The sequence below is a fragment of the Musa acuminata genome, chromosome BXJ1-4, assembly GCF_036884655.1.
Source record: "Musa acuminata AAA Group cultivar baxijiao chromosome BXJ1-4, Cavendish_Baxijiao_AAA, whole genome shotgun sequence".
Lineage (NCBI taxonomy): Eukaryota > Viridiplantae > Streptophyta > Magnoliopsida > Zingiberales > Musaceae > Musa > Musa acuminata.
The window spans coordinates 7,869,245-7,892,862 of NC_088330.1; the positions used below are offsets into that span (position 1 = coordinate 7,869,245).

General features: G+C 35.3%; 1 protein-coding gene across 1 annotated transcript; it reads right to left on the reverse strand.

The window, feature by feature from the left end:
- Window positions 1–3,956: 3,956 nt before the first annotated feature.
- LOC135645149 (exocyst complex component SEC6-like) lies at window positions 3,957–23,545 on the reverse strand. Its single transcript, XM_065163252.1, has 25 exons — window positions 23,217–23,545; window positions 22,305–22,343; window positions 22,086–22,174; window positions 21,402–21,492; window positions 21,033–21,122; window positions 20,816–20,895; window positions 19,952–20,044; window positions 18,167–18,193; window positions 16,311–16,418; window positions 15,334–15,469; window positions 15,198–15,242; window positions 13,556–13,611; window positions 13,071–13,179; window positions 12,816–12,956; window positions 12,568–12,747; window positions 11,364–11,447; window positions 11,190–11,276; window positions 10,934–10,978; window positions 7,719–7,797; window positions 6,837–6,906; window positions 5,925–6,012; window positions 5,711–5,800; window positions 5,378–5,494; window positions 5,148–5,210; window positions 3,957–4,186 (listed from the first exon to the last, which is right to left on the reverse strand). The coding sequence occupies exons 1-25, from the start codon at window positions 23,337–23,339 to the stop codon at window positions 4,055–4,057; spliced, it is 2,262 nt and encodes a 753-aa protein (XP_065019324.1). The 5' UTR covers window positions 23,340–23,545; the 3' UTR covers window positions 3,957–4,054.
- Between the last annotated feature and the right edge of the window lie 73 nt (window positions 23,546–23,618).

Consider the following 23,618-nt stretch of genomic DNA (forward strand, 5'->3'; position numbering starts at 1 on the left):
TCTCTAGAGGGAAAATTATATGCAACAGGCCACATATGTTGAGGGGGGGTATCTCAAGACAACAACTCTACAAAGTTCAACAAATCGAGCGAGTGACAAGGAGTCATTGCATGATCTTGCACAAGATAATACGTTGGTAGATGTTTGTGAGATCAAGTGGAGGAGTGACCTAAGGCAAAACCAAACGAATGTACACTTAGAGCCGATATGAAAATCAAACTCAATGAAGAGGTGACCCGTGGAATGGTGGACACAAGGGCCACCATCAACTCAATGCAAACCAAGGGGCAAAGCAACTTGAGTGGAACTTGGTGAAGTGCCCAAGCCACATGAAAGGAGTCGACACAGAAGACGAAACATGGTGTCGAGACAAAGCTTTCCTTTGACAGAAGTTAAGAATATGAACTCTTATAGAGACAAGAGCGGGATCATGTCATTCCATGAGTCTATCATTTTGATAGAGTGGACTCATCTTGCATAATGCTAAAGACGAAGGGAGCTTTAAAGCATATGCACCTCATCTCGATGAAGCATTTGATAGAAAAACTAAGGGAACTTAACTTGCGAATGTGAAATTTGGGTCAAAAGGTCGTAGCATGGGGTAAGAGGATGTGGAGGCGGATACTCTTGAAGAATATATCGCAGTCCTGTCATTCGAGTTGCCACGAAAGGAGTGATGCGTAGCGAAGATTGTGCTGTTGGGTGAGGGGGGGGTGCAGAGGCCCGGAATCCAAACAATGGCATACCAACTTTAGCGAACTAAGCGATGGATTGTCCTAGAGTTGTACTTCGTCCGAGTGTGACCCGAGAGTGGGTGGACGAAGGTCGATTACCAAATGAGTGAATACAATCAATACAATCGAAGGTAGCAAAGACCCTATGATGTGTTGGCAAAGGCCACATGTGGTGATATAGCAATCCAAGTTCATCCCACAAAGATCAAAATACACTAGAGATGTCACCAGGAGGTGATATGATGCAGTGGATCATGGTGGAACAATTCAAGGCAATACGACACACACAGGAGAAGTACCATGTGGGACTTGATTATACGAAGGTATGATCGAGAGTTATTGGGAACTCCACTTTAGTGAACAACATGATGGTAAGAAGGGCTATAGATTCAAGGAGTGAATGTTATAGTATCGCAAAGTCAAGTCTTCTGTGAGTGCATCGAATTTGGCATCAGATGAAAGCCTTGATCATCAACATATGAGGGCTGTGTACCACTAAGGAAAATTTTCAGTGCAAGTACTAGTGAGTCCTATGGGGTGGCTTGATCATACAGAGGTATATTCAGAGCGATTGGAGAGTTGGATTGTTTCAAAGCTCACATTCGCTTAAGGGAGCCCGACAAGTTAGAGGACAAAACCAAGTAAGCAAACGTTGTTACCAAGGAAACTAAGTAAAACAAATTTGATGCAAGCCTTACAATATGATGGTGGAGACTATGCATGGAAGTTGTAGTCTATCTTTCCATCGATTAAAGGAAACTACTTGGAGAACATAGGGGTGTTGAAGTAGATGGTCGAAATGGGTGAAGAAGTGACGATGAGTCTAAAGGGACTTAGTTACCCAAAACTAAGCTTCGGTTAGAATATAGGTGGAGTTAAAGGAGTGCCACAATATCGAGAGGCGGATCTACCGATCATGAAGAAAGGGATGCAGATGCGAGGTGACGAATAGCAGTGCAATAATAAAGGTGAGACTTTCGTGGAGTCATCGATCCCTTGCTTTCATGGAGGGAGAGCACTTAGTCGTGAAAGAGACCAACGAGGTGGAGAATGCAAAGGTAAACTCCAAGTACTGAGACAAGGCTAAAGGGCAGAGACCAGGGAACTTTGTAAGACTAGTGTCAACAAGCTTCTCGTCAAAATAGCCGAAAGTAAAGGACTTTGAGTTGATGCAGGAGTGCTCGACCAAATAACGAAGTAGACAATATACAGTTTTGTACTTTTTCTACTTAGATGAGTATGCGATAGAGATGTGGAGAAGATAGTATAATTCCAAAGATGACCAAAACTATTAGAGACTTGCTCTAAGTCAAGATGAGATTAACTTTTTTCGAGCAGAACTTCTTGTATTCCAGAAGTTCGATAGCATTTAGAAGATGAATCGTAATAGCTAACTCAATGCAAGGAGTGCAAATACTTCAGGTGCTTCAGAAATGTGATAAAGAGCAAATGATGGCTAATAATCAACTTGATGTATAGAGTACAACCCTCGAGGAGGCGGACAAAGTTGAGTAACCTTTGTCTTCTCAACTCTTAAGAGAATGGATGAAACTGAGTACTCCAGTTCCCTTATTTATCAGTAGAGGAGCTATACACAGGTTTAGCGATTCATCAAAGAAACTTAACATAAGACAACAGTTGTCAAATCCTCACTAATGGTGATCGGTGCTATTGAGAGTTGATTGTCCACTTTATTTCCTAACAAAATATCAATTGAAAGTGGAAGTGATGCGAATATACATGAAGGTGACAAGTAAAAGAGGATTCGATGGGCAAACTTTATGAAGGAAAGACCCCAAAACTAGTTTACGAGGCGCTATTAGTTAAAACTCCAATAAATATCCTCCCAATTCAAGTGGTATGAAACGTTTAAGAGACTAACGCATAAAAGGTCTTTTTCTTCGTTTGAATGATTCGTAGGAACCAACAAGAATCAACATAACTCAATCAATCATATACCAAAGTCAGAATCATCGGTGAGTTGAAGCAGCATGGCAGATCAAATGTCAACTACTCAACAACAGCAATAGAGAACATTTGGGAGCTCAGAGGCACGTTACAACTAGAGCAGAATATTAAAGATTTAGCTAAGGACGTCGAAACGAATAAGTGAAAGATAATGCCACAAACAAAGCTATAAATGGGGTGTTCGATGTAATGCTCTTGTATATTGATCGTTTCAAGCTTGTAAATACAGGTTATGTGCATTCATTGCACAAAGGTAAAACTACTTAGAAATAGGTTATCAAGGCAATCATTTTAAGGGTTTTCTAGCTTCGTAGAATGGTACGGTATGTCAGTACAACACCCAAGAACTATCCGGGTGACACATGACTGGATGGACCTTTTGAATAATGTCCAAAACTGATTCATTATTTTGTTTCGCAACAGTGTCATGTAGACACTTATGGAGACTTTGGTCTACGGTGAATCACCTTGGATTTTGTCCTGCTATCGTTCAAAGCTTACGTATTTATAATTTGTATTATCTATCAAGTATTTGCTGAAATGATTGTTTGTGAATCTCAAATTAAATATTTTCTCTAACCCATATTTTTTTTGTTATAGGTGAACATAAAACCATAAAGAGATTTCAAACAGACTAATCATTTACAAACGAACACACTACCGTCCTGATAATATGCCATCACATTCGAATATAGAAAAGCAGCCGTTTGCCATGCACGGTTCATATATGGAGTCGTAGCTATGGCCGCACTCGTGAAGCCATTTCGACGGGGATTAGACTATATTTTCTTTTTGAAGAAGCAATGAAAACAGAATTAATATCAAGATCATTCCATACAAGTCGTAGATATCTTCGTGTCAATCTTTAATCATGTCGGTATATTAAAAGTCATCCTTGATCATTCCATACAAGTAATTTTCCTCTAATCTTAAGAATTTACCTAAAATGGCATACTCACTTAAGTTATTGATATCTAGAGTGACGGATAAAACAACACCTTCGGTTATTAGGCATAAATACGAAAAATGTTGTTCAAAGTCCCTAGTAATGAGACTATTCTCAAGTGCACAATTCCTTCCAAATTGACATAATGTTCCTTCACAACTGCTACACTAACCCCACTGCTTATTTAGTAAATCTCCCTCAGAATCATTTCAGCTCCTCACCCTTTTTCTAAAACAAAGAAATTAGTTTGAGATTCAACAACAGATCACACGGCAACCAAGAAAAATTAAAGATAGAACACACCATGATGGAGTAATGAATGATGAAATTAAAGAATGTGTGTAAACCAACAAATTATCCATTATCTACAAAATCGAATATAAAGGTTCCCTTGCTGCTGCAGTGGCTACTGCGCAAGCTTCCTCCATATGCCTTTAGGCGCTGCAAGGCACTTCACCTTACCAAAGACGAAGCCCGTCTTTGGAGGGTTGCCATCCACGAGCGAGTGCTCGTATATTTCTTTGCACTCTTGCACCACCTAATCAAACAACGCAAACATACATATCAGAAGTCTGTGTTATGGGAAAGGAAGTACACATCAGTCTATAGCGCCCTCATAAATAGGAATAAGTTCTTGGGAAAAGATGGCTTTTTTAAAATAATTCATATCTACATGCTCGAACTCTATATCCGATTGGGAAAAGATGATGACCTTAAAGAGTTAAAAACAAAGTCATATTATTATATGCCCCAGTAATCCTACAAATGAGAATGGTTTGGAATGATACTCCTGGAGGTAATTTGTGTTTCAGCATTATTCACATGGTTAAGGTCCATTTTTTTTACAAATTATTGGGAAAGTGTGCTATGAGGACCTGAAAAGTTACCTCCACTCAAATGCCTAACATCTTTGTCATTCTTTTCTATTGAACATCCTTGTCATTCCAGTACCAAGTTATCATGACTTGATGACCTTGCTAAAGTCAATTTCTTTTACTAAACACTCTTTCGTGACATGATCTGAAATATTTAAAAGCCCAAGTTACAAGTGTCAGCATCTAGTCAAACATCCCAATTCAACCCAACATCATTAACCACAGTGGGCATATCAGGGCATCAGACTCACCTTATTTGGATGTCTTCATATTTTCTTGATCCTAATGTGACTAAACTGAAAGTTTCCTACCATTACAAGTACACTAAAAAAATATTGCATGGTTGTATGTAACCAATAATAGCACCTCATTGTCTCTATGTCAAAATCTGGAGGATGATCACATTTACATAAAGATATGCTAAACAACTGTTTGGGCCCATAGAGCTATATAAACCTTCAGCTAGCAACAAACTTAACCATATTTATTCATTCTGGTTGTTCATTCTGGCTCAGAAGATCATATGCAGCATGCTTTCAGTGTACCATTTTTTGGCTGTTAAAGCCATAAATATCAAAGTTTCAACACAGTTGCACTACTGATGAAATAAAATATTATTATTACCTCCTTGGCTTCTTTTCGTGGTATGCCCTCCCTGAGTGCAACAAGTTTTTCAACAACTTCAGGCTGCATAAGGATTTAAAGAATATAAGTAGAGTGTGTAACTGGATATCTCTTCATAGAAGGTATCATTAAACATCAGTAACTATCAATAACTCTTTAACGGATCATAAAATGACACTATAATTGACTATACATCAACAACAGCTTAAAGTTAAATTGAAAGAAATTACAGGGCAGTCCGCTTGATGTTCAAGAATGTTTGTATAAATAAGGGTGAAACTGTCCAGGCTTTCAGCTGAAGCTAACTCTCTAAGATCGCTCAGAATCCTGACTCTGTTCTCAACTTTCTGAGGTAAAACAAATAACAATCAGATCAAAGGCCAGAAATACATGCACAAACCAAGAAATTATGGTAGTTGTAAGATAATAAAATATCATTCTTTAATCTGCTACATGCATACTCCAAAATTCTCTACACAAGCATCTTAACATGACAGATGCAAAAGATACAAACTGTTACAAAATAAAGAAGAAAGAAGGAAGAGAAGAGGACAGATACTCACTGTTACACTGAGGTGCTCCCTAAAGAAATCCATAAGTACCTCTTCATCTAATCTCATCCTCTCAATAGTCTCTTCCCTAATATAGTTTTTCTGCATAGTGAAGATACATGAATTAGATAAGATATGAAACCTTATATGCATGGATGTCATTAAAGTTTCCGAAAGAATTTGTGTTTGACAATAAGCTATCTTACTGGAGATTGGTGATACAAACCTGTGTAAGCAGATGATCAACATAAACCACAATTGTTTCCTCCAGGCAGGCTTCAACAAACCTTCTAAATGATCGGTCTTCAATGTAACTAAAGAAAAAGATAAGTTTAACATGGAAGAACAGTTAACAAAGGGTTGACATGGTAAACATGGATAAATTTAGAAATAATTGCAGCAAAAACTAAACTACAGATCAAGTTCCTTAGTCTATCACCACATTAAATTTTTTAAAAAAGTATCATCAACTTTATGCAACTGCCTGGCTTTAAGTGGCCACATGAATAGGCTGCATAGACCTTGTGCGGACAAATTATACAATTCCTTCTACATGGTAAGTCCTGCATGTATGAACAGTAATGGAGAGCATCAAAGCCAGTAGCAGCAGCAGATTTTTCTGCTCCTGATCGCATTGATTGATAGTCACATATAGATGGTCAACAAATAATACTAAATAGGCTCAGAAAATTACATTTGTTGGTTTTTGAAAATAAAGATCACGGTTGTATCCCTATGTATTGAGGTTGACCGTTTCATAAATTATACTAGCAACATGTATAGAGTCGGAAATGAGCTGATAAGTATAACTGACAAACAAATGGTTCGGTTAGTATTTATGTGCCCTATAAAATAACTAAGGAATGTTTAGAATAGGTTCCAGATTTGTCTAACAAGTTACTAAAATAAGATGTGAAAGGGTCAAGAGAAGTTAACGAAGCTCTCTCCTTCGAAGTTCAAAAGTTTGATATGAATAAACAATAAAATGAATACATTAAGCTACATGTAATTGGGTGATTCATTTATTGGTGTAGACATACTATAAAAGCAACCTACAAATTGCTAGACAACAAGAAAAACATGATTCAACAATCTATACCACCAAAATAATTACTAAACTAAACTAGATAAGGCTTACACTTTGATATCTCCAAAATAATCACCAAATGTTGCAACCAAATACTCGGTAACCATTCCTTCATACCAATCTGAAACCAACAGAAAAAGTTTGCAATAAGCAAGGAAGTCAGCAAAATAATTCTGCACACTAAAAACATGATACATGATACTGAATTTGGCTCATTATAGATTACATCATCCAAAGGCAACACCATTTTACTGGCTTTAGTAGAGAGGCTGAAAACTATAACAAATTAACACATTACTGATTAAGTAATTTACACTATTGAAATACATAGACTAACATACAGTTTTAATATATGCAACATGATGGCCCATATACTAGACATGATAGGGCAACTTAAAACTAGTATGCCATATGCATAGGAAAAACATGAACACTATGGGGAGATAATAGGCATGAAGACAAGTGATAAACTAAAACAATCATCTTTGAGGATAAAGAAACCAAAAATTGTTTGATCTTCAAAACAGTAGTATGCACATATATGATCTGCAAAATTTGCAACTAAATGTGTCGGCACAGAGTTTGCTTGATAACAAAACTAACATAGATAAAAACATTGACTTCATGAGCATAGAAACTTGTGGAGAGAGACGAGGTTGCTAGTGGCTCTTATTTGCCTTAGGGAGAGGTATCACATGCCACAATATGCCACAAGGCAATGGTACGGCCAGGATGCCACATATCATGGCATATCTTTGTCAAACTATGTCAAGCTTGTCAGATAAAGGTTAGCAGTCTGACCCTCCATGTTGTCAGTGCTGCTCTACAATGATAAATACAACGTGTTATGCAGTCCAATGTCTCATGGCTAATACAACAAGGTATATTAAAAAAGTGAGAATGCATTGAAAAAGATGCTACCGAGAGACATACCTTTCTGGTAAAGCTTGACAAGTAACTCTTGCACGCCTGGATCTTCAAAAATTACATGAACAGTCTGAATGATAGCTTCCTACATCATTTTCCCATAAGAACAACCGCAAACTAGTAAGAGAAGAAACCTTACGAAATAATATGCAATTCAAATAACAATCTAGCCATGTACTTGATCAAAAAACAGTAAAACGGATATTATATATACAGGTATTCGCAGAGCTCTTTAGTTTAATTATTCCTTCAAGGATCTACAAACAATAGAATGAGCAACACTTAATAGGCGTCTTATATCACTTTGCCACCTCTATTAAGCCACTTTAAGAGATTCTAAATTTCTAATATGTTGTTTAATAACCTCCTAAGACATCCTGTCAGAGTATTGAACAGGGGATATATATATATATATATATATATATATATATATATATATATATATATGTATGTATATATATATATATGTATGTATGTATATATATATGTATGTATGTATATATATATGTATGTATGTATATATATATGTATGTATGTATATATATATATATGTATGTATGTATATATATATATATGTATGTATATATATATATATGTGTATATATATATATGTATGTGTATATATATATATGTATGTGTATATATATATGTGTGTATATATATATGTATGTGTATATATATATGTATGTATATATATATATATGTATATATATATGTATGCGTGCGTGCATGCGTGCGTGGCGTGCATGCGTGCACATATATATAAATATGTATGTATGTATGTATGTATGTATGTATGTATGTATGTATATATACTATACCAAATCAAAGGCATATGATCAAATTTTATGAAAGAATGGCTTTTCAGTACAAGAATTAAGAAACAGGAAGTCGTTGATGATCATTCGAGAGAAATGTTAAGGAAAAACAATGAGTAAAGGTTTAGGGTCTCAGGTAATATATCATTTCCTATTAATAATAATAATAATAATAATACTATGCATAATTATATGAATATGCATATTACTTGAATCAAGAAAATAGCAAAGTATGCTGCATATTTTGGACTTACATCTGTATATTTTGCAAACTAAATTTTCATAGGCTTTGGATATTAACATCATCTGACTCTCCCTATATTTGTGTCTTTAAGTATGATGAACTCAGCAATGCCTATTAGAGACTTCTGTCAAATCTAGCCAAACATCAGAAGCTAAATTCCCATGGCCAAGTTTTTAAGTATCAGTTCATGCACAAAACAAGCAATTTGATTCCTAAGGCTCGAAAGTGGGAATATCAGAACCTAGCAACTGGAATGGTTCAATCATATTTTCTAACAAATAATTGCATCTATGATCAAGATACAAACTGGTCTGGTCCAAAGAAGTTCCAAAGATATAAACCAAAGATTTTATACAATTTGAGCCTCTCTTGCTTTCAAGGTTTTTGATGAACACTGCCACAACCTTGCATTGATTTGACACTGATGGGAGGCCAGAGTGAAGAGAAAAGTGCAAGAACAGGAGAAAATATGCTGAAGAAGTATAAATAAGGTGCGTATTTTTCATTGTTTACGTCAGATTTCTCATAAATCTCAGTTACATTTGGGAGGATTCTGGCATACTGATTTATGAAACCTATAAAGAACATATCATTTCCAGATACAATCTATGATAAGTTCTACATTCCTCCCTGCAATGACCACTTTTGTTAGCCACAACTTGGTCATCTGTTTCTTCAGGAACGATACCTTCAGCAAAAGGAAGATCTACAAGATGTTTCTCCTGGAATTCATTATGATTATTAGAATATTATACTCTAAAGTTTCTCATACTCGAGAGTTCTCATTTTTTTGTCCACATAACCTCAACAGATGCACTTTTTGAGGTACCCTTAACTGTAAGAACAATCATAAACAGTGCAACATACTTATTTTTACTGTAGCTTCTCTAATATTCATCCACCTTACCAACGGTAACAAGTAATGATGGTAAAAATTTGCAAATTTATATCAATTTTCCGAGCTAGAGTCACCTCATGAATATAACTAGCCAGATTTTATCAATATATTCACTAAAGTTGATGAATACAAAGTGTGAAACTATCCTTTCCCATTTGATATTGCTCTAATCAATTAAGTTTTGGATATCACCACTAAGGCACAACTATAATCAAATTGACCTTCATTCCCTGCAAAAATTTGAATTCACTAATAATTAAAGTTTGAATAATAGTACCAAACTAAACTCTAACTAGTTTCCAATAGAAAATACAAGTTATATCTAAAACAGAATTAGCTTATAAGTTATAACAGTCAACAAAATGATCCATTTACTACTCGAGCAAATCTTGGGGATCATTTGGTTAGAGAACCGAGTGATGGAATAACGATTTATCTTATAGTAACTTGTTATATGGCCTCTTTTTATAGGACTATTATGACTAGTCAAGGGAATTTGCTTTTTTGGTCAAATGGTGTAACGAACAGAATTGCCCAAAAAGGTGCACCAGGTTCCCACCAAAGAAGGATCTTGGGAAGGCTGGTTTATGCAGCCTTACCCCAAATAGATGCTCTTTCTGTGACTCGAACCCTAGTTTCCTAGATCACAAAGGAACAACACTATCATTGTACAGCCCCATCCTAAACTAATAGAATTGCATATTGTACCAAAATACCAGAATTAGCTATTCCCTTCATCTGTATTATTACTTATCCCATTAGAGAAAATGGATAATTCTTCTTTGTTTTTAATATAGTCTCAACCCAAACAAAAACAGTATAAGTAAATATCTTGTATGGACTGACTTATCATTCTCTTTAAAAAAATATGGAACTAACAAGCCTGTAATATATTCAAAAGATATCAACAATTGATTGTAATACCTGTCAACTTATTAAATAACATGATTGTACAGCATAACATATCTCCATGCATTTATCCTTTCAAGAGTTCCATCTAAAAATATAGATACCAAAATAAAATGGTTTAAAGAATCAATGATACAACTACACAAGTTTTTAGAGCTCAGCTATGAGCTACTCTACTTAACCTCTTTAACTAGGACTGGCAGATCCCGTTAAGCAAAGTTCATCATAGTTGACTCAAAACTATTATCGTGGTTTTACCAAAATGATATATAACCCAAAATAAAATATCAATTCCAAGTATCGTATGAGAGAATAAAACATGGTATAAACTTGCAATCTGACAATGACAAACCTTGGCAACATCGAGGAAACCTTTGCAAGTATCTTCAAAATTGACCTGCAGTGACAATGCCATTACACAAATGAATTATGCCAAATAATTTTTTATTATATTTTTTGATAATGCAACATAGGGGTGTATTGTGTAATGGAGCAGTTGATCAAGAATCAGAGAGTAAGTCATACACATCAAACCAAGTGCATATGATCTCCTTCTGGTAACATAATAATCTTCTGAAGAGAAAGCATGCATAATTACATATGATAACCTGTTCAGCATAGTTCTGTGGAAGAGCTTCCAGTATGTTGTTACTTAAGTCCATTGAAAGTTCATGACACCGCAAGTTGTTGTTGATCTGACACCAACCAAAGTATATGATACCTCAAGTTATATAGTGTAGAAAATTTAAAAAACCTAGATTAGAAGTGTAAACACCACAAACCATGGCACATATAGGTTCTAGACCAATGTCAGCAGCGGGTTCCTCGAGCCTATGTCTTTCTGCTGCTTGAAAATCAAGCATAACCTGAATGTACAGAAATCATAAAAGAAGATCAGATGATAGCAAGATGATTAATGTACCAGCAGGAAAGAACATGATAACATAAAAGTGGAATTTTCTTTTTCTGTGGCATCAAAGACAACCAAATCTTCTTGCATGTTGAACCACCTAAACTAGGTAATCATCATTTTTACCCATGGTGACTGTTATCTTAGTTTCCAATGTTATTTCTGAACAAAAACCTAAGTAATATGACCTCATATTGATATTATCAAAACTTTTTTTTTTGTTCTGTTGTTCCCCTTGCGAACGTGTCACTCGTTAAATTTTCTTTATGGCAAAAAAACTGACAGTCATAACTTGCATAAATTTCCTTCTTCATCCATTCTCCAATTACCTTATTACATTCTATGTTTCACCAAAAACTTAAATCCAGTATTACATTCAAACAAATTTCTTTCAAGTTTCAACTCACAAATCCATAATGAACTAAGCTATCTTCAGCCAATCTAAAATCATAATCAAGAAGCACAATATATACAAGAAATTTCTTCATTTTTTTCTTCCAGATTGTATATCACATTCAAACATTTTTTAACTCAAATCAGCCTGCCATATGAAAATAAAACTTTGATAGGTATTACATAATCCAAACAGATGGGTAAACATGTGAAAAGGATGCAATCCAAATGGCTTCTTCCACTGTAGGGTCTAGTGAGGACCAGATGTGCACAGCTTTACCCCTAGATGAAGAGTTCATTTGTAAAAGTAAAACCCATGATTCCAAAATTGCAATAGAGCAATATAGCAGTTTTTATAAGGATTGCCACTACTCAGTTAAAATGGGTAAGCTTCAAAAAATTTGAACTAAAATTTGCAAAATAAATATGATACACGGGCGAAAGAAGGTGAAAGTAAAAGAATTTAAAGGTTCGGTAGATACTAGCTGCTATATCCTAATGTAAAAAAAATTAAAATGATGTCTGTATGTATACAAGAGTGAAAGAGAGATACAGAGATGTAGGCATTTTCACATAGGTCAAGGGTCATCATATAGCACTAAATTATAAAGTAGAATAGGGATAGGGTATTAAAGTAGTGTTTCGTCAATAACAAAATTCTGATATGATGTAAGGAAACTTGCCTGAATAATTGCAAGAGCAGTTCGATACAACATGACATCAGTGCTATTTTCCCGAACAACCTGCACTTGCTCCCCCAGTATCCTGAATAAATCAACAGCTGCTGGTGTGTACAATCTACCATCTTCTGTTTTCTTTGGTGGTTGTACCTTATCCGCCTCAAGAATATTTGTGTACCATTTCTATAGAAGAAATTCCATAATGAAAGATAACTCAGTATATTATTTATGAGCACATAGTGAAAGAATACCTTGGTTGTTGCTTGTGTTCTTTCAATGTATGCATTCATGAGAGGATCCATCGCACCACTTTCAGAGCAAACTTGGGCTAAGGATTCATCAACACCAAGACCAATCAGATTATCTTGATACTCAACAACCCAACCAGTTACCTGCAAGCGAAAAAAAGAGGATGTAAAATTGAATATGCACTTGTACAACTAAAGAAAATATATGTATTATTTACGTTGAGAAAGAGATTTCCTTCTATTATCAAGTGTCTTTACCTTTAAGATCTCCAAATTTGTCAACGTATTTGCTCTGTCACTAAGCAATCTAAGCATTTGTATAAATCTTTCAGTATAAAGATTAACCATGAGCTGGAAAATTTCATATCTGCAAGAAAGAAAAAAGAAAATTAATGATGCAGATTGCAGAAGATAAAGTAGATCTTCAACCAAACATTTTGACCATATTTTAACCAACTTACAAGCTTTAAAGACAGTTGAAAGTTTATTCAGAGCATCTTCATGAGTAGTATGGAAATATTGTCAGCTAATATCATTTTTAGCTAATATAAAGATGTGTCAATTTGTAAAAATCGTTCATAGCAACTTGATTGTTTCAAGTGTCAAAAACGTCAGAAGAGACAACCTAAAATAAAAGTTTTAGTCCACAAAATGTGTCAATGAGTTCAGAAAATAACAGTAAACAGCATAAAACAATGTGTATCTAGAAGACAGTTAGAAAAATTAAGACTTTATGTATAAACCTTGGTGGAAAGCAAGGAGCCACATAGTCATATATATCAGCAAGCTCGTCACCAATCTACAAAATATTATCAACAATATCATCAATATACATATGACTAGGAAAACTAAAAACTTTAAATACTGATGGAAATTATGTTGCTTCCACTAAAAAGCACACAACAGACACATAAATCTAAAACCCTGCAGATATATTATGCTAGTACTTTTCTAAGACTTCCATGGCTTGTGGAGAAAATCCATGGAGAAAAATGTTCATAGTGGATTTTATTCAGATTTAAGACTTCCAAAACATTCACCTTGAATTAGTACCATCAGAAGAAATAAAAACTCATTAATAATTGCTGAAATTTTAATTGCAATTATATACTACACTTGAAGCAGTCCCATGAAAGTCCAACAAGCCAAGCTGGTCAACAATAGCCCAAGTCATGAATTAACCTTTTAGTAACTTAAAACACCACAGTTGAGAAGATAACTCTTTGTGATGTAATCCCAATTCCCAAGTATTCTTAATTTCATACTGATTCATACTGGTATACCAATTGGCCATCGGTACGATACGTACCGATCCATACCAACATATCGACATATAGTATGATGGGACATACCAACAGATCGATATGTATCACCCGTACTAGTCTCTTCTCAAACCAATATGTATCGCCCATACCGGGTAGTATGCCATGGTACAACGAACCGTGCTTAATTTATTACTCATTTTAATGTTAATTTCAATGTCATTTCATCTATTTTCTCCAAATCAAGGAATCTGTTCATCTAATTCTTTAATTCCAATGATGAACAATGAGGGCATGTTCATACAAAAAGTTGAATCATTTATTAATGGTTTGCTACTATAAGCCATGAACTTAGCTTGTCCTAGATAAATGCATTCTCTTTAAAGTTTCTAACATAATTGAATACAAATGTATTTCAGGGATTGTACACGTCTCCTGTTGAGGTATCATAAAGACAACTTGATTTGAAAAAAACTCAGTTTCTTTACAGCTTCTTGTGAGTTGTTACATTGACTTCCAGTTACTTCTCTCTGCTAGCTTACCATTTCAATCTTATTGAGTTGATTTGTTATTGTAGTTGTTCTCACTGCTAGGTACCAACAGTAGGACGTCATCAAAGCAACTACACTATGATGGCATATTTAGATTTTAAATCTTCAACACTGATATAAAGCCATGATTTGACCCTCGTCTACAAGCTTATGTATCCTTGAAACTTCAACTCTTGTCATATAAGAGATCCTTGACATCCCTTGTGGCACGATCATCATAGACTTCTTTGGAAGCATCAATTTGATCAACTAATTAATTATCTGTGTCAAAGACAATAAGGCATATGATTTTATTTCCCAGACTTAGAAAAGCTCTTAACAAAGGAGACATTTACCAGAATTTAACTTTTCTTCAAATAAAGTGACATAGGACCATAGGGCCCACCACACATATGTCAGTAATGTCAGACTAATATGGTAATTACAAAAAAAGTTGAAAAGAACCACAAACGCTGATGAAAAGCTTCATGGGCATCAAAGATTGTCAGACAATCTAAACACAAGCTATCCAGAAAAGCATGCAGTGTAGGGGCAATTTACAGGAAAATATTCCATACGCAAGGATTACATACCATTTTAGCTTCCTCTAGAGCAGCTTTTAAATCTTCAAAAATCAGCTGCATGAACAGTATTTAAGTTAGGAACATGTTGAAAGTAATGATTGTCAGGTGTGATGTGAAAGCATTTGTTGAATCATGAATAACATACCTCTGTCAACAACTTGTTGAACCGTGCCTCAACAGCTTTCCTGACATGCTCATAGCACTTGTCCTTATAACCTTTTCCCTGACCTTTCAACTTCTCCTGTGCTGCTTTTTTGGGAGAAACAGTTGTTGCACCTTTTCTGACATTTTAAGGGCATCTTAGCAACAGATTATGCAAAATATGATTACAAAAGTCAAAAGGTAAATTAATAGCAAGCAAAGAACACATTATACACAATTCTGTCTTGATGGTATTGTTGAATAAAATATATATATATATATTAGATAGCAGATTTTCAAACAGAAGGGCCTAATGGTGTAAAATAACATAACAAGCTTGCCATAATAAAGTTTTATATGTCAAAGAAAATGAGAACAATTGCTGTTGCATAATTTTAATTGAGAATAGGAAAAAAATAATAAATTACAACTAATCATATCCTGTCATCTCAAACAAAAAATTGTTTTTACACAACTTAATAAAAACAAGGTGCTTGACGGATTTCAAGCACCAAGTCTGCTGCTTAGTTGGCAACAATGTGCACAGATATGCAGCAAGATTTGTTCACAGAATACAATTGAAAAAAGTAGATGAAAAAGATGCTTCAAGGTGATGCTTGCCTCATCATGCAAGTTAGAAGTATTACTTTGCAGTTTACTAAAACATGTGATGCTACCCTTGGTATATCTGCAATCTTTGTAAATCATGTTAAGTAAACTTGATGATTGGAAACAAACCAGAATGACTGGTTCACAAGAAGAATACTTGCCTCCAAAAATTATTAACAGTCATAATTTAAAAAAAATCACTTCACAACAATTTCCAGTCTTTATAGCCTCTGGTCTTTGTTCAATGCAAGCACTGGAGCACTTTTAAGTTTTGGAATTCTAAAAAATAAAGCAATCATGTCCAATAAAGCAGCTCTCTAGATGCACAAATTGTCATTCCTAAATAAACAACACACATAGCAATAGAAATACTTTGCAGATCTAAGTGGATTCGTGATTGATGCCATAGTATCAACACCCTCAGCCTCAGCAGCCTCCTCAGCCAGTTGCTGATCTATGATTTCTTGCATTTCAATTACCCTGCCATAACAAAATTAAAAGAACAAAAAAATGCCTGAGCAAAAAATAAGGGAATGATAAAGATGGGAAGCATACCCACTAAACATATAATCATTGAGAGAATGCACCATTAGAAAGAAATTCTATTGATCATAATGGTACAAGCTTTTAGGTGTGTTCCTCATCAAGTATTGAACAAAATGGTCAATGACCTTCTTAGTTGGTGCTAGTACCAGCAAGAAAATCTAATTCAACCAGTACAGTGTGATACATATTGGTTCACTAACAAGAAAAAAGTATTAAAAAAAATTGTTTATGTCAATACTGGTCCATGGACCTGTAAAGTGGTACAACATTCAACTGTTATACACCATGGTATTTGAATAAAAAAGATGGATAAGCATGTTGTGTTTTTTAAAATAACCAGTAGCTAATAACCTAATAGGGACTATGGAGTTCTAATAGAATATTGAAGATATACATAATTATGATAATCCAAATCAGCATCAGCTGATAGAACAAAGAAATATTAATAAACTATACTTTGGCAAACCAGATCTAGGAAACTGTCAAGTATAAGCTGAAAATGTACTCAATATCAAATTCTTGTTTATGTCTAAGACAAAAAGAAAGATTTTTTCATTTAAGATTTCGGTAGTTGTATGTTAGTTCATATTATCATCCTTGCCTACTAAATTGTGCTTTATTGTGAAAGAATATGAATCTGCAGCAAATTCAAGAATCAAGATAGCTATCGAGTACCTACTATCTAGTTCGATTTGTCAACCAAATAATTGTCAAAGACTATACAAATGCGTCTGGTAGGATGATCAACGCCAAGGTTTTCGACAATGCTCATTGAAACAAACAAACATTCAACATTGCTGAAGCCACAACTTCTACATACTTATGATAGGAGTCTGTAGACTCTTTTCAGCAGAAAGATAATGTTGATGATTACACTAATGCATTATGAAATGTTCACAAAAAAACAAAAAAAAAAAGTAAAATTAGTCATATTCACTATGTTCTAATGGAAGCCAAAGACATCTTTGGTGACATGCATTTTCTTCTTAATGCAGAAAACAAAGGTAAAAAAATGCAAATGGACATTATCACAGACAAAACAAGAACAATCAAATGGAACTTGCAACTCCAGAACTTACACTAGAATATTAGACGCTACAACCAAATTCAAAGACTAAACAGCAATAGTTTGCATGTTGAGGAAGAGTTTGCTGACATATCTGTAAAAGGTGACAAATAAAAGAATCCTAGAGGAACTAGTACAATCTTTCATTTAAGATCGAGTGAACAATGGTGAAAATGAGTACATAGTCTTCAATATGTAGAAATATTAAAGAAATTGAATGAGAGTCTTCTTTAAGCAAAAGTGAAGCATATGAAAGGAAGCTTTCACGCTCATTTCAAAGTGGAATTTGAAAGAAGAAAACAAGAAGTGGGAAGAAACAGTTGCTGAAGTTCTAAGAAACCTTGTAGGCATTCCATGTAGGAGGCATTACACAATGGCTAATAACAAGTGAGACAAAAAGTCAAACTTAACTAAAAGAAAATTAATAGTACCTCCAATGTCCGAGATTATGTTAAACAAGTCAAAAACACTTCAATAGAGATTTAGGTTAAGAAATTCAAACTTTATGATTCATAAAATTAGCGATAACTCAGCAAACGACAGAAAGAGCCAATTACCACCAGATAAAAATAAAAACAGTATACTGGAGCAAAACATGTCAAACCCTGAGACATACCTTAAAGCTCGCACAAGCGTCTGTGGACTGCAATGAAGAGAACATTGAATAAAAGATGGTAAGACGTAAAAGCCAAACAACAAAAGCTGGAATAAGACAAAGATAAGTTCATACTACCAAACCATGAAGCAACTGAAGTGAATAACAAAATGGTTATCTGTGTACATTCATATATATGATTTGGCTCAACAACAAATTAATGCAACAATATCCAAATAGATCATCTCAAAGGCAGCCAAAAGAAGTGCACTATACCATGTATTAATCAGACTACTTGAGATCACTTAAACAGATCGATCATGGATCAGAATCATAAGGCTCATACTGAATTGCTCTTTCTTATTCTTTCACAAAAGCAATAACAGTGCATGAATAATTAGATAAATAGGTAGGTCAAAATAGAACCAAATTCATGTACTGATCTTCCAAAACAATTAACATTTTGACAGACAGTAGTATCATATTTTAGAATTTAGAAAACCAAGAAAATAGATGACAGCTGATGATGCCAATCAAACTAACACTTTCTTGTTCTTCTATTTCTTATGTATTCTTTTCTTATTTTAAGTAGCCCTTTGCTAATAGCTTGTCTTTCCTTCAAGCTTTAAGATATAAAGGCCCAGTAACATGAAATTCTTCCAATAAAGTTGTTAGTTGTCAAAGATATGTCAGTATTTTGTTTGTCCAAATAAAACCTAGCATACCATGTGACAAGTTCAGAAGTGCCTAGTTCATTCTTTTTGGCTCGATTGAGCATAAGAGAATAAAGAGTCAAGAAGACACACAATGGTGTAACATGAAGCTAAATAGCTTTCCTATGCAATTCCAGTTTGACAGAGGACAGCATCACAAATGTTTTATATAATATATAATATGTGTTTATGGTTTGGGTTTGCAAACGAAAGTTTAAAATGGTGGCAAAGAAGGAAAACAATGTTTTATCCTTTCTTTTTTATTTTTGAGTGCAATGTCAGGAGCACTAAGTATTTAGAATAGGAGAAAGACGAAGATGGTGACAATGAGGTGATAGTCAGATGATGATGATGGCCAATTGGCTATTTAGATCAGTTCTTCATTATTACAAATCAGTATTACAAACTCAAAGCCAGATCAATGGACCTTGTTTACCTAGACTACAACTAGAGTTCAAAAGACCTTTATAGAAATAAAAGATCAACTAATTACAACAATATCTGGCCTAATCGGTTACTCCCCATTCATGTCATATTAAGACCCATAACAATTGTCATACAAAGCAATCCCCTTTTAGGAGCTTTTGGTTATACCTAATTCACATTCTATCAAATTAAAAGATATTCAAGTGTATATATATACACACACACTCACACACACACATATATACATTTATTTATTTATTTATTTATTTATTTATAATCCACGATGCACGTAAACAAAAGGAAAGAGGTAGAATGAAATTTTCTCTTTTCTTAAAAATTAAAATAACATAGTTGGATGAATGCACATCATCACAATACTAGCATTAAAATTGTATACATGTAATAAATCAGAAATTTGTGGGATATATTCAAAGATCTGCCTAAAGAAAGTATGCATAAAGAACTTCAGAGTTCTGAGAATTATGTCAGCGAAACCCCCTTTCAAGAATTCTGCCAAAATATGAAACTTGTAAATAGATGGTGTAAGCTAGCAAAACTTTGACAAAATGACCATTACATTATTACGAGACTAACAAACAAGGATTAACTGACTAAAGCAAAGTACCTCTACATCGAACTACAAATGCAATACAAAGAACACTCGTACCTTTCTTTAGCAAGATTAAAGAAATTGGAGATATGACTCCATAATGTTTTTTCAAATGTCTCCCAGGTCCGATCTACATCTTCAAAGTATTCTCTGTGAACATGAATATCATCAGAAAACTATCAAGTAAAGCAGTTGTGCTTAACTAAAATTGAGATTCTTTAAAATCTTAAATAACTTCCATTATAGTGCCTGGATTTTAAATTGGATCTGATGATAAGTAATTTGGCATTTGACTTGGTGTTTGAGTTGGTTTTGATAATTTTGTTAAAATTAGGATTTTTTTCGACTATAAAGTTGGAGTCTCCTTAGATTTGAGTTGGAATAGGATTATGTTTCTGAAATGGGATAAGATTTGGTCACATCTTTTATAAATCTCTCAAGTCTCAACAATTCCCTCTAGTCTAAACTTATCTACTCTTTGCAGTAGCATCTAACAAGTGGAGTGTGATAACGTTGGAGGCACATCATTACATGGAGTCATTTAAAAAAGAGTGTACCCAATGCAACAGGCTCCTGCCAATGTAGGTCATTATGTGGAGGCGTGGATCCACTACTGAACAAAAACTCACACTCCGCCAGGTAGAATTTAGTTCTGGACTCTGCACTGGCCATGTTTCTTGACAAGGATGTCAACCACTAAAAGGGTGAAATTGTCACACTTTCAATCCCACATCAGAAGTGGGAGGACAAATATGATAGTTTATAGGGTTAGTGGGCCTACTACAACTAATTTGGGAGCATTACGAGCAACGTAGTTTAGGCTCATCAAGTTAATTGGTTAGTTTTTCTATCAAGTCAAGCTGTAACAGAAGAACAATTTTATAGTCAAACAAAGATGATAGGTAAGTGAGAAATTTTCACCTCAGCCTTCCAACCTCTTCCTTGTGAGATGCTGCAGCTGCTAGTGCAAAGCGCCTTTTACCATCCAGTGCTGTTAATCTCTATGAAAAAAGATAGAAGCAATGTATATAAGATGAGAATAATAGAAGCTCATACTATGATAAGAACTTGGCTGGTGGTATGGACTATGGAGCAATAAACTATGTGGTATGTTATAACTTCACAGAGATCATGGCACCTCATATGTGTGAATAAGCTCTTTGTCATCACTTAAAGAATCATGAGCTGCAGCTGCTTCAACAGAAATGGACATCATCCCTCCAACATCCTATAAAAAATGGCCAATTATCATGATAATAACAGAGTGAAGTCAATAAGGTTTCTGTTGACTGCTAGAGCTAATAAAAACCAGCTTAATGAGGAAGAAGTTCCTATCTTGTTACATCTGATGAGTGATATTGGAACTGTACAAAATGCATATTCTGATTCTAGTATATAATGTGAATGAATGATATCACAAAAGAACGAAATGCACATTCTGGTTTTATAAGAGATGAACTGACTGCAGCATCAGTTGTCAACGAAAGGTCAGTAAGCTTGGACCAACCTTTAGAGTCATGTTCAAGTTGTTTCTAGCATTACTGAGAAGCTTAATCTTGTCATGATTCTCAATCAGTGTCTGACATTCATGGCACAACCTGTTTATTATAACCAAGAAAATGTTAGTACATAAAACCAAGGATTGAAATTTCATACCATATCAGAATTTTAAGATTTGCTCGGTACGGTACTATATACCGAGCAGTATATTTCGATATACTACTCCGTATATATATATATATATATATATATATAAGAGAGGTAACCACTCCGTAACCCTCTCTTCTCGGGCGATGTCGCAGAAAAAAAGAATATTTCACTGAGGTGTCGCCTCTCTTCGCCTCGTGACGCCGATACTCTTCTCCCTGCACGTGAATGAGAAGTCGCCACAAACGAGGAGAGTGGCGCCGATCTCAGGTTCTCCTTTTTTTTTTCCTATTTCTTTCTTCCCCTTCTGCCTCTCCTTTCACCTTCTCCCTCTTTCTTCTCCCTCAGTCACCGTCAACTCCCTCTTTCTTCTCCCTCGGTTACCGTCGACGATAACGACCTCAATCAACGGTACCGCTAGGTAACGGGTGGTCTGTGTACCGGTCTACTGACGGACTAGTACATACCACCCGATACGGGTGGTATCATTCGGTACAAACCTTGCATAAAACAAAGAATATTCACATAATGTTTACAAGCATACCTTTCAATGGACAAAAAATTTTCACGGATCTGGTTTATTGTTTTCTGAGACAAAGCCAGTGCATCAATGCCCTTATGTGCCTGCTCAACCTGTAGGAAAATGTGTGCGTGTATGTGTGTGTCAGCATGAGAACATCATATCGGAATCTGTGCACCTTGATAAAGGCATTCTCTGTGGCCTCGAAGTGTATTAAATAAAACTCAGAAAATGACAACCTACCTGCTCTGCTACCATTGTGCTGAGTTGCGCGTCATTTGCCTGGAAGCATTTGAAGAGAAACATATTTAATAAATCTCACAAAAGCAAAATCATCAAAATCCTACATGATGGAGCATAGACAGATAAAAATATGTTAGGTTCACAACATCCACAAAGTAGACCACCTTTCCAATTTTAGAAAAGGAAAAAAGAATTAAGCCAGAATAATCATAAACAAATTACTGCACCTTTTTGTTAAAAGTAAAAGCACCAAAGTATGAAACTGCAGATGTAGGAACGCTCAAATTGAACTTTCTACATGGCATTAGCCATCTTTTATCGAAGTTACAATATATCATCGTACACATGCCAGGACTTAGAAATGCATGTACTCCTTCCATGATACATGTACCACTAGCTCCTCTGCATTAGACTCCAAAATTGAAAACATTTTGTCACACTGATTAATCCGATTTATTTTTCATATTTTTCATTTTATTCATATTATTTCCTTCTCAACTTGCTTAGCGAGCCCTTAAAGATGTACAATATGCAATAAATATCTGCGCCATTCCAAGCATCTGCAGCACAACACTACTAACTTCTGTCGTGAAACCTAATTCAAAGCTTTGTTTCATTCGTCTAAGTCATCACTCTCTCTTGTTTGCCTTTTTGAATTTTGATCGGACATAATACCAGTCACCATCAAGGACTCCCAACAGATCCACAGGGATCAAATGAACTACCAAACTGTAACCTACTCAACAGTCATCATTTCTCTTAAAACAAAATAAGAATTAGATGTTTCTATAGTATACGAGTACTTCGATAAAAAGAGGGAGGGGGGTGGGGGAAACAAAGAAGACAAGTTACAGGATCTTTGGAGAATGACGAGGAGCATGAGGTCAGAGAGAATAAAGGAGCGAGGCTAGCCTGTTGCCGGGAGAGGTAGTCGGATTTGATGGAAGCGATGGAGGCCAAGAGCTCGGGGAGAGGGAGGATCTTGGCCACCTCGCGGACGGCGGCTTCCTTTGCCTCGATTCCCAGATCTTCCATCTCTTCCTTCCAGAGTTCCTTTGGCTGCCACCCGGATCGGTCGCCGGATCCAAAATCACGATGCCTCTCTTCCCAATCACCTTTTCCCCCTTCTCTCTTCTCTTCTAATCTGTCCTCTCTTGATCGCGTAACGACGATTTATTTGCTCGGCTGCTTTTGATTCCACGGGACCAAGAACCGTTTCCCCCAAAACCTGCTTCGTTGATACCGTTTCGATGTCCCTCGGAGGTGCGAGTGGGTGTCCGTATGTGCGTGGGATGACCGGATCTCCTTCCTCGC